The sequence below is a fragment of the Pseudopipra pipra genome, chromosome 3 (assembly GCF_036250125.1).
Source record: "Pseudopipra pipra isolate bDixPip1 chromosome 3, bDixPip1.hap1, whole genome shotgun sequence".
Lineage (NCBI taxonomy): Eukaryota > Metazoa > Chordata > Aves > Passeriformes > Pipridae > Pseudopipra > Pseudopipra pipra.
The window spans coordinates 61,170,750-61,182,851 of NC_087551.1; the positions used below are offsets into that span (position 1 = coordinate 61,170,750).

Below are 12,102 nucleotides of genomic sequence, written 5' to 3' on the forward strand. Positions count from 1 at the left end.
CAATAAAGTCACAGCAGATCATGTGTTTACTTAAAAACTAAATATCTAGATTTCACTATATTATATTTAATAGTATTTGGAAACAAATCTAACTTTTAATTATCCTTCCATCTACAGAAGTTCCCCAACCACTGAACTCTTTGTCTCAATCTTTAGCTAGAGCACACACAACTTGCCCAACCTAAGAAACCCCAAAGGATGAAACAAATGTAAAAAGCTGATTAACTGCCTCTTATGCAGCTATTGTCCAAGTGTCTACTGCCAACTTACCCCAGTGTATATGATCTACAGTTCAGAATCTCTCCATTAGGTAATTAACTTCTGCCAGACCCATCAGTGATCTCAAGGCATAAGTTTTAGCACAACACACTTCACATATTCTTTAAAATAAAAAAAAATCCTGTGACATTGTAGTGTTAATTTCTGCTGTGGTTCAGAAAGATTTTAGTGGGACTGTTCCCACTGACTTCAAAAGCTTAAAAAATACATATCATGTATATTGAAATTATTTATGATTTCAATGGGGTTAGTATTTACAGTTTTTTGAAACTTATTAGCCTGGGGTTAGTATTTACAGGTTTTTGAAACTTATTAGCCTATACATTATTCCAAAGTTAGTTTAAATACACAGACAGGTAACACAAAGTACGTGTATCCTGATAACATAATGAACATGTATCAGATTTGGGTGATATGAAAATACCCCCTTGAGGGTTGGAGTCACAGTGAAGATTCTGGTGAGGTAGAGACATCTTGTGGTCACTGGTAGAAATTCAGCGCTGTGAGCAGTCCACAGCTTTCTTATCAAGTGCGTGTATGACAGACTGTTACAAAAAAAGAGTTGTCATATGCTCATAAAGGCATTTTTTTAAGCTTTTAAGCCAAAAAAGAAAAAAAGAATGGAAATGAATATGCTATATTATCTCTCAAATCTGGTATGCTACCTTTTTTTTTTTTTTGAATGTGTAAATAGGTAGATTCTTTGAACAACTATATCCAGAATTTGCTGGAGACTTACAGTTCAGTGTTCCGACCTCATTTTGTATGCAATATTTGACACATATCCTAATGTCCAACATTAATTAATTCTCCAGGCATCACTTTGCCTTACTTTTGTATCTGTCTATATGAAGGAATCTGTACGCAGAATGAAGACTTACGTAAAGCTCATTAAACACTGGTATTTGTTTTTCTCAGTCTAATAAGAAGAGAATTCTTTGAATTCAGTTCAGGTGAGTTATGATGAGATGACACTTAATGCTGCCATCCTGTGTTCACTGTAGAAATAACAGCAAATGCACTGAAGTAGGCAAATGCTGTTGCAAGTTCAGATATTGGATTTTTTTGTAATTCAGCGCTGTTGGTCTTCTAGACTAAGATATGCCTTTTTAATCCACTGGGGAGTTAGTGCTGAGGTCTTTTAGAGTAAATTATGCCTTTTCAATCCACTGGAGAGTTAGAACTTAAGCCTCGTGTAATACATTCTTGCTCAAATATAAATGTAAAGTTACTATTCAATAATTTTCTTCAAGCTGTAGAATTCTGCGGGGCTTTGGTTCAAAATTAAATGGTACAATTTTTCAAAAATCCTTCATGCTTATTTGAAGCATTCAGTAATTTTGGGTGCCTGGGAAGATATTACTCTTAAAATCATATTAACAAATTGATAAGGCTTCATTGTGAATGACAATTTTATACATTCATTCTTTAAGGAGAATTTGTGGGGTTTTTCCCCCCCACTCCAATTTTCAATTTATACTTCTTTAATTTAAAATTGAGGTGATTTTTCCTGTGCAGTTCCTGAACTGCATTTTGCTATTAGATGGCAAGTGAGGCACCCAGACTTGGGGTGAATTGCTGCTCCAGTGAAAACTTTGCAGCTTTTGAAAGCTAATTTTCTTGTGTGCAGCTGAATAAAAGCTAAGGAAAAGTTGCTGTTTTCTACCACTTGCTGTGGCACCCCACATGATTAAACATAGATGGACAGAGCTTGAGTCACTTCCATACTCTCCATAAATCAGTATCTGCATTCTTAATAGCAGCTCATTTGGATAGAATTTCATCTTATCTCTGATGAGGCCTCTCTATCAATCACATTTCCCTCTTTAAGACAGAGGTTAAATAGCATTTACTGCAAACTGCAGGTGAGATCTCTGTACAGTGCTGAAAGTGGTTAATATTAGAGGGCTTCTGAGGGTTAATTGCATTTTGAGATACCTATGCATACCTATGGCTCCAAGTCAGTGTTGGGGATTTTTTCTGGTGTTGTTGGGCTGCATAATGCTCAAAAAAAGATGCCCTCAGGACTGGAAATTTACCCACTAGCTTTACCCTGATTTATAACATCTGTCATTGTATTCCTCTGTATGTTCCAAAGAAAGGAGCAGTCATGTTAATAGCACAATGCAATTCTAGTACTTAGCTGCTACAGGTTAGTAAAACCATTGTGTCCTGTAGCCCTTCTATACAAACAAGTTTGTATAACCTGTTTGAATTTACACAGAATAACGTTTCTGACTCTTGCTAAATTTGTTGCTCACTGCAGTGCCAAATTATTTACTAAAAAAAATTGCTACCTGCTAAATCATTTCTCTTTGTATAGTTTTGCAGTTTTTTGTCCCAAAATAGGTGCAACATTTTGCAACTCAAAGAGAACAACTGTTTTGCATATTTTTCAGACTTTGCTTCCCATGTAGCAAGATCCTTTTTAAAATCAGTTTTGTTCTTCATAATGCTCATGTCCCATTCCTGCTTGGTATAATTTGCACATTTAATTATATATAATATTCCATCATTACTAAAAACACTGCATAGTCACTTAATTTCTCTCTTCATCTAGCCTGATAAATATTTAAGTGTGTCATGCCAAATGGAATAGGAGAATCTGGAGGAGACCTACCCCAGATCCTATAGCCAGGGAGCTGCTGTTCTTTTGTGATGTATAGATTCAAGTCCCTCTGACAAGAAGGGGTTTGAAAGAAGATGAGTGCCTCCCAGGTGACTGCTCTGCCTGCTGCAGACTAAGCATTGTAGGCCAGTATTTTCCATCAATTAAGTATGTATCTTCTTCATGTTTTTTCTTAAGAGGTTTTCTAATTCAGCCAGAGGCTGCAGTGTTTTAAATCTCGTCCTGAAAGAGCCTGTGGGGCAGCAGAGGGAACTTGCGAGTGTGGGTGACCACTCTATAGTGTATTGTCAATCATCTAATGGCTTCTATATTGTGATGTGGAGCCCCTAACTTGGATGTTTTGAGCTGTGCTGTGCAGAGAATAGGCCCTTCTGTGATTCTGTTCCTAGATGTTTTAGGCCACATTTTTTTTACCGCCAACTAGCACAGTGAATGGGGTAGGGGATGATCTGGTTCTGTTCTCTCTCTGGTTTGGCATGATTTCTTCTGTAAATGAAGGTGGTGAAAGTGGCAAAATGCATTCATTAGCTGAGCTAATAATGATTTTATCTGCATAAACGAAGTAATTATTCTGTTTGATCTGTGATCATAATGTTAGAGCTCTGTGGACACTTTTTAGTCTTTCTCTCATATACTCAAAGCAGGTTATTTTTTAAATAATTTATAATATGCCTGCTGAATATATTAAAAAAAGAAGTTATCCAGCTGAAAGTTGGAAAAACCCCATTAAAATCAACTGAGACAAAATGTTAAAGATCTTTATAAAAAATGAAAGCTAATTTAAATTTACTATGCTGAATTTGGTGAAAGACCAGCTGGGGATGTCTGTGATGTCTGTTCAGCCATAAAAATTTCATTTTGCCAAGATCTCAGAAGTTTGGAAAGAGGCAAAAAAATTTTAAGTGAAAGTTAGCTTCCTAGCAGATGACTAGAGACACTTTTTCCATCAGTGAAGGCCCTAAAGAACGGATTTGACAAATTTAGGGATAAATCTCGGGGAGATCTCTTGGAGATCTCTTGCAATCTTATGAACCTTTGATTCCATGATTACTACATAGCAAATTCTCAATATGACGTTTCTTTTAATGCTTTAGACAGAAATAGGTATTATGTCTAATATTTTAAAATCAATAGATAATAAGACTAGATATAGAAGGATTGTTTGGTTAAAATTACTTACCATAACTCCTCATTTGTGTAGTAATGAGCCTTCAGCTTTCTCAGGAAGCTGTCCTCCTGATTCTGCTCACGTTTATGCTTGTTCTATATTCATTTAACACTGATGGCTTCAGAGAAGCTATTCTAGATTCACAGGTGCCCAGACTTGTTCACTGATTATGGAAGAAGAAATGTTCAGCTTTGCAATTGAGTAAATGGAAGTTGGGGGGGAGAAGAGAATGAACTCTCATAATCAACCTTGAGTACTAAGACTCTTACTTTCTTTTCCTATCAAAATGAGTACATTTGGGAAATGATAATGTAATATGAATAGAAAAAATACCTTGAGATTTCCAGGAACAGAAATTAGGACCTTATTCACAAATAAATTATGCCTTTTGTAACTTCAAGTGTCATGTACCTGCAACTTGAACAGAAAACTGTTCTTTGGAGCCCTCCTTCTCTGTAGCTAATATGATTGATATTAATCATCCAGGACTTGTGGATTGAAATAAAATACAAATCCATTATATAGTCAGACTTGCAGGTTGGCTAGCTGAATATATTCTAGAGAAAAAAAAAACAGGGAGAAGAAACTGCAGTAGTGAATATCTGTTTTTTAAAAAAATGAAATTTACAAAGAGGAAAGAGGAATCACTTAAAGTATACTGACCCATGAGTACTTTGTGATTTTTTTTTTTTTTGGCATGAAGTTCAGGTTAAATGAAACTGGAGAGGTTTCTTCTGGAAGTTTTAGCAGAGGGTTGGTGCAGGGCCATTGCCTGCTTTCATGCCTACAGCAAGACTTTTCCATATCAATCTCACATGCTTCTTATCATACCAGAGTGTGTTCTTAATATAGCATAATTGTTACTGTTATTCATAATGTCTTTGAAAAATAATTAAGCACTACTGTTCTTTTGTTCTGAAGTTCTCCCTGTTGTTAAAAAGAGCTTTGAAGGTCTGATGTAATTTACTGAATTACTGCGTAGTTATATTTTTGTGGTGAAGTGTAGTAGATAGTGAAGTAGAGAGCACTGTACTTAGTTACTTATTCCATACTGTATTTTGAGGAGCTCATCAAAGCCAGCTGCTAGCAGCTTTGTTCCAACACCGTTATTGCTTTGCAGACTGATGTTCCTCAGGGAGTGATACGGGTGCAAGCGCCTCATCTTTCGAAAGTTTCCATGGCAATACAGCTGACAGAAGAACTGAAAGCCGGTGATATAGTAGCCAGGTTTCTCAGCCAAAAAAGGTATAAACACGTTTTTGTTTTGTTTCAAGAGAAGTGTCTTTTCATTTATTATATCAAGAAAAAAGTTTTAAAGTACTTCAAGTCCTGGTCAGTTGATGAATTTTTTGGCTGAATGTAGCCATCAAAATACATGCTTGAGGAATTAATTTAATGTTTCTAATATCATTAAAGCTCATGAAGCCTTAAGGAATACATGAGTGCTGTTAGTAAAAGACTGCTGTTGAACCTGATGGGTCAGGAATTTTCTGGGGACAAGACAGAAGGGAACTCCAAGAAAGTAAGTCTAGAAAACAAAGAGATGAGGAAAGAAGAAAGTAAATATTTTGTAAAATAATGCATTGATATATAGCAATATAATAGGCATGGGGTATAATAATGTGCAAATGTCATGCACATGCAATGATTTAAAAGGAAAGCTACATTTTAGTCATCCAAATCCATTTAGAAGGGGAGTTTTAATTAAAAATAAAAAACACACATGTTCATCATATATAACTATTTAGCTAAAGCAATAGTATGGTGCACTAGATGAGAATAAGAAGCTGCTTTTTCCTAAATGCTGTTTTGAGGTTTGCATTTTTGTCAGAAAGTTATTTTCTGGCTGTGCTTTAGCCTATATTATTACTATTAAACAGTGAGAACAATAGAATCCTTTTATGATATAGCCACTTTATTCTTCCACTCTCTGTTTTTTACTTCTTTTAGTTGCAGTACAATTAAAACAAGCAAAAATGTGGTTTCTCCCACCCAACCATAAGACTTTTTCTGAAATATGGAGTGTTTGAGGGGAATACTTATTTTTGCAACAGCAGTGGAAAAAAAAAATCAGAGGGTAAATATCAGGCTACTCGCTGATAACAACGACATTCTTTTCTAAACCCTGCAGTTTCTTCACATTTATCCTATTTTATCTTTTCTATAGTGTATTACTCACTTGCAGGACTATTCATTTGCATTAGTATGCAAGGGTATTCTTGTTCACTGACTATCAGTAAGTATACATGCAAATGATTTGTGACAGGTACACTGCTGATGTTAATTAGCATAATTTTTCCCAGACACGTCTAAGTGGCTGATCTACAAGCTCTTCTGCAGTATCATCACTCACTGTGCTTTGTTCCTTACAGTGGAAACGTCCAAACACTCAACAAAGAAGAGGTCTTTCTTTATGAAATAGGAGGAAATATTGGTAAGAATGGCTTCTGAAGAACTTATTTTGCTAGAATAAGATTCCTTGGCACGCTGTCCATGGGCTTCACTGTGGTTGCATTTTTATTCATGTCCCTAGTTCTCCCTGACACTAAAGCAGACAGTTAACCTTGTGGAGAAGGCAGCAGAGATGTTGCTGTGATCATTATATTAGTAGTAGCTTATTATCTGTCCCAGAGAAAGATGGCAGCTGAAACAGATGTTCCTGATATGTATGTACAGTGAAGAAGCACAAAAATGTTGGATAGAAAGGTACTTGAAGTTCATTTTATTCATCCCTTTGTATTGAGGGATAATAAGTGAACTTGCAGTCCTTCGTGCTCTGCATTTGAGCAGTGCTTGCAGGTTCCTTTGGGGGAAAAAATGCTCAACCAGAAAGATGACCTAGTGATAAAATTTTCCAACAGTTAGTCTTTCCTGCTCTGTCTATTCCCGGCTCTCTTGATGAAAGTAAGTAGGAGATCAGCAAGGTTAATGCCAAGGATAATTCTGAACACAGTTCTGAAATTTTCTTTGACAAATGCAAGAGGATTTTTTCGTTAGGAATCAGTTTCTAATCACAGTATTTTTCATATGCTCAGGAAAAAACCTAAAAAAAACCAGTATTGGATTGGACTTACATTTACTTTTTTCTTGTTAACTGTGACTGCTAAACTTTATTTGGAGTTATAAAATTCCATGCAGTACTTCTGTGCTCTGCAAGTTTAAATCCTGTATGTAAATTGCTACTTCTAGCATTTTTCCTTTTTACCTAATCACTGTTATAAATCAAGTTTTTGTGTGTGTGTCTTAACCAAAAGACTTAATTAAAAACAGCACTTCTGTATTTTCCTGCAACAAATATGTTTCAGTGTTTTTACTAAGTTAGATGGTGAAAAAGAGGTTACTGAGATAGCTGGAGGCCAGATTAATGTATTATATATTCTCTTGCATATCCAGTATATATGTACATTTTCTATACCTTTTAAAGCAGGTTGTAATCCCAGACGTAACAGTTTTTTAAAGCAGAGGAATATCTTGTTTATTGTACATAAGTGTAATCATTGCAGAAAGAAAGATTTTGTAACAGAATTCCAGTGAAACTGAAACAACATACTATTACTTTAAACATGTGACAGAAATTGTATTTCTCTTAGAGAAAATACACGGCTAGTTGCAGATTTATTTTGTTATGAAATAGGTTAGAAAGCTTAGATGTTTTCTCTGTCTGAATAGTTTACTTCCAGACAATTTAAACTTTAATCAGCCCTTACAAATCCTAGTCCTTATTAATACTCTCAGTTTAGATAAGAGAAACTTCCAGACTTTAGCTTGCTGTACAGGCTTAAGTAAACCAGCTGTCCTGACCTTTGCCATTTGTCTCTCTCTGCTCGATGTGACTGACTCATGCAGAGGAAGCCCAAAGTGAGAAGACTCAATGGGCTTCTCAATGATACGCTCACATCCGTACACTTAGGCTCATAATTGTAACGTGCACAGCGCTGTGATCCTGTCCCCTAGCAGATGGAGCCACTGAAGTCTCCAGACATTTTTTGAGTACTCAGTACACTGTAGGGCTTCAGGGTACTGAAAAGGACTTCTGCCACTGCTTTGTGACTGGGACTGGCTGGACAGAGATATGGCAAAGCACTATCCTTGTGCTTTCACTGCCTGAACATGCTGCACTGTGTAGAGGAGAGAACCCAGTTCAGTAGTGTGGGCGGTACAGGTCACATAGGTTGGTATTAAAATCCTAGAGGGACCAGTGAGACTGAGCCTGGTTGAGCAGGACGTTTTGCCTTCTTGCGTGCCCTGCTAAGGGAATCCAAAGAGCTGGCAGAGAAACTCAGTTGCAGCATTGCACCTCTGCTTGCCTTCTGTATCAGGAGTACACATACTTGAAACATCTGTCTGGCACATGGGCCATCTACCCCAACCGCCTGCACAGTGGAGTAGAAGAGGGGCTGTGATGTAGAGCTGCAGATGCATGAGATAATGCTTTGCCTGTAGGGGAATGGGAAGAACATGCAGATCTTGATGGATCAGCATATGCTATTTTCATCATAGCTACTATGCATAAATTAATTGCTTGTAACGCACCAAGAACAGTGTATTACTTTTCCCTTCTAGGACAGAAACTATTACAAGTACTGTGCAGAACAGCATAGCAGGACCAGGATAGGGAGTAACACCTTCGTAGCAAGGACAAACCTTGCACAAAGCTAGCACTTAAAGAGGGAAAAATAACTTGAGATTTTAATGGGCTTCTATGCAAACGTGAACCTGGTATTTGCCCATGAGAGGACCAGGGCATTGCTCCTTTTTTCCTAAATCTTCATAGAGGGGGGGCTTCCATCTATATGGTCTGCGTGAAGAATCTGACCTAGAATGTGCCACAGAGGTGGCACAGCCTCTACTCTCCTTCATTTTTCCTCCTGTCCCTCTTCTTCCTCAAGGCAGATGGACAGGGTAAGATTACTTCTAGCTTTTAGGTGCATTGTCCTTTGTTTAATACCACAGAGAGACCTTGAAAACCTAAATGAAATGAAACAGTGACAGGACCTTTGAAAGTTGATTCCTTTCTTTTTTGGGACTGATGTAACCACATATCTCTCATATTTCTAGGGGAACGCTGCCTTGATGATGATACCTACATGAAGGACCTATACCAGCTCAACCCAAATGCTGAGTGGGTTATAAAACCTAAGCAGAGCTAAGCTCACAGCTAACAGCAAAAAAACAACCTGTGGACTTACATTGTAAGGATGAATGTTTCAAAGGGATAGTGTGTCCTTTCAGCATTCAACTGTTATTTATATTAATAGAACCTTATCCAGTTTTGAAAAAAAAAAATGATGGAAACTCAGCAGTGATAACCAGTAAATGTTCAGTTTTACTTGCAGCAAAATTTTGGAGATAGCACAGTTTTCCCATTCATATTTGAAACAAGCATAAGTACCTTAAATATTTTAATGGCACTAATCTACCTCCCATCTGGTAGTTCTTGTTGCAGAAGAATTTATTTTTCAAACAGATGTTTAACCTGTTTATATTAGAGATTTACAATCTGTTTGTGTAGACTTTTGCATTCATATAGGTCTTTTCAGTGCTAGTACAATAGAGGACCAAATTGTTATCAGCACTTCTGAATGGTACAGTATTAAAAATACCTAAACCCAGTCATATGAATTTCCCAAATAAGTGTGAATTTCACAGGAGACAACTACAATGCAATATATTTTGTCTTTGGAAGTCCTAATTTTAAAGTTTGATGAAAACTAAAAACAACTGTGAAAATGCTTTCTGTGCAGCTTTTTTTTGCTAGATCTTTAAAATAATTTTATTGTTATTCTGGTTGATTGTACTCTTGAGATTATTAAAAAAAAGGAAAAAAGGAAAAAAGAAAGAAAGAAAGAAAGAATCCTGTGACAAGGTGAGTAATTTTTAAAGCTCACCACTCTTGGCATTGTCCATTCTGGCATATTGTCATGCACCAGAAAGACCTTTAGGTTTTTCAGCAGTGATGTGCAGCCATGTTACATACACTGGTTTCAGGGTTTTTGGACATCTGATAGATTGAATTTTGTGAACTGCCAAAACTTTTCAATTACTAACACAATAAAAACTTTCAAGAAGAATAAAATAACTGTGGAAGGAAACTGTAGTCTAAATTTCATAGGTAGGAAACCACCATACCTTTCTCTCAAAACCAGTGTAAGGGTCTACTGTGGAGTTCACGTAGGCTTTTTGGATATTACCTACCATCAGCTGTATGTCTGGTCTATCCTGGATGAGGCTAGAAATCAAATTCTGACTTCCCTGATGCTGATAGATGCTGTCTAAACCACTTCCAAAATTAATAGTCCAATGGAGAACTATTGCAAATCCATTGCTTTGCAGGAAAAGACTGAAAGCTCCCCATGGAATTTAGTGATAATGAGTTATAGTCTGATGTGGCTTGTTGCAGCACAAAGAGCTGTGGCCTGGAGCTCCAGAGCCCCACTCCCCCAGCAATACTTTGGGCTCATGAGCTTGTGTACTGCTTTACAATTTATTTGTAAACTAGCTCAGCTGTGCTTAAGTGCTTACACCTGCGTGCTGACTACCTGAAATAACTACTGTGAAATTATATCCCTGGAATTAAATATGTTCTTTCAATGCACACACAGAATTTATATTGACCTCATACAATCAAGGACTGAATTACATTTTTTTCGTGATCAAAGATGATTAAAGGAATAAAGCTCTGCTGAGCTTTGGATATGGGCCCTGACTGTGTTGACGAAGTAACTACTGGAATTCTCCCTTATATATACAAGCAGTGAAACAGAACTCTGAAAGGTCATAGAAAAATTAAACATCTGCTGATTAGCTATCCACAGCATATGAACAATTTTGGGGGCATGAGTATTTATTGTTTTTTAAAGCCAAAGTCTGTCTTCATATGAAAAAGAAGCACTGACTGATTCTGAAAAGCAGAATGAGTAGAATAGAAAATTGTTTTAATATGATTGTACTGCCCTCAATGCTCCATCTAGTTGGGCACTCCTGCATGGTATAGTGCTGTGCCACTATGGGCAAATCCATCAAGACAAATCACTTTTGTCAAAAGAACAAACCACACTTCCTGTTCTTCAAATGTAAGGACTAAGTAGAGTAGAAAAACAGTACAGTGCTTAGGTAAACCTTTATAAATCTAATGTAATAATAATGTAATAAATATAAGGTTTTTTGTCAGGTAATACAAAAATGAAGTGTGTTTTCATAGTACATTATAGTTCTGTAAAAGATTACTTGTTACTGGAACTCTAGATGTTATTTTAATCAGGAGCGAAGTGCAGATGATAGGAACAGCTGTACAGTTTCAGTATAAAATTGTAACTGCCCTGTGGCTATGATCTTTTAAATAACTTTGTTTCTGGTTTAGTGCCATTATCTTTTTTTTTTTTTTAATTTAAAAAGCTCTTTTATAATTAAATGTTGTTTTTTCTGACTTCTTTTCTCATTTGAATTCTTATATTTGTATGTGAAACATATCCAATTAACACTAAGCAATGGTTATTTTTTAATTTCACACTTTACATCTTTGTAGATAGCTTGTAGCTTTGTGTATGACAAGAAACATTGATAACTTAGAAAGAGTCCTGCAACATGAATGCCTGCTGGAAAAGGAAATAACTAGCTAGAAGTTTTCAATTTTGGTGCAATCACACTACACCTTAGCTAAATACATAATATAACAATTACTGAGTATATGTGAAGAACAGCAGCCTTCTCAGCATTTATCAAAAATACTGGCTTGTAATTCCTTATAATTTAAGAATTAAATTAGGGCAGTGTGCTGGTTTAAAGGTAAACCAGCAGGAGAAATGAACCCAACTCCAAAGAGATTATAAGTCAGAGTTACAATTTAATAAAAATAATATAATAAATACAATTATATGGACAAACAATTGGTTTTAACCCACAAAACCCAGATGTGTAACCCAGCACCCTAGGGCATGAACAGAATGGTGTTCATTGGCCCCTGTGCTGAGCCCCACGTGGTCCCCCTGAGTCCAGAGTAAGAGGAGAGGGAAAAACGTGTTGGTGA

General features: G+C 36.5%; 1 protein-coding gene across 3 annotated transcripts in view; it reads left to right on the top strand.

Annotated features, from left to right (window-relative positions):
* Nucleotides 1-11,502, top strand: part of ARHGAP18 (Rho GTPase activating protein 18) — a 94,331-nt gene extending 82,829 nt beyond the window's left edge. For all 3 annotated transcript variants that reach the window (XM_064649523.1, XM_064649521.1, XM_064649522.1), the window contains exons 13-15: nt 5,197-5,321; nt 6,449-6,510; nt 9,135-11,502. In XM_064649523.1, coding sequence (XP_064505593.1) covers nt 5,197-5,321; nt 6,449-6,510; nt 9,135-9,226 — 279 coding nt within the window. In that variant the 3' untranslated portion in view covers nt 9,227-11,502. The remainder of the gene's footprint in view (nt 1-5,196; nt 5,322-6,448; nt 6,511-9,134) is intronic.
* The last annotated feature ends 600 nt before the right edge of the window (nt 11,503-12,102 follow it).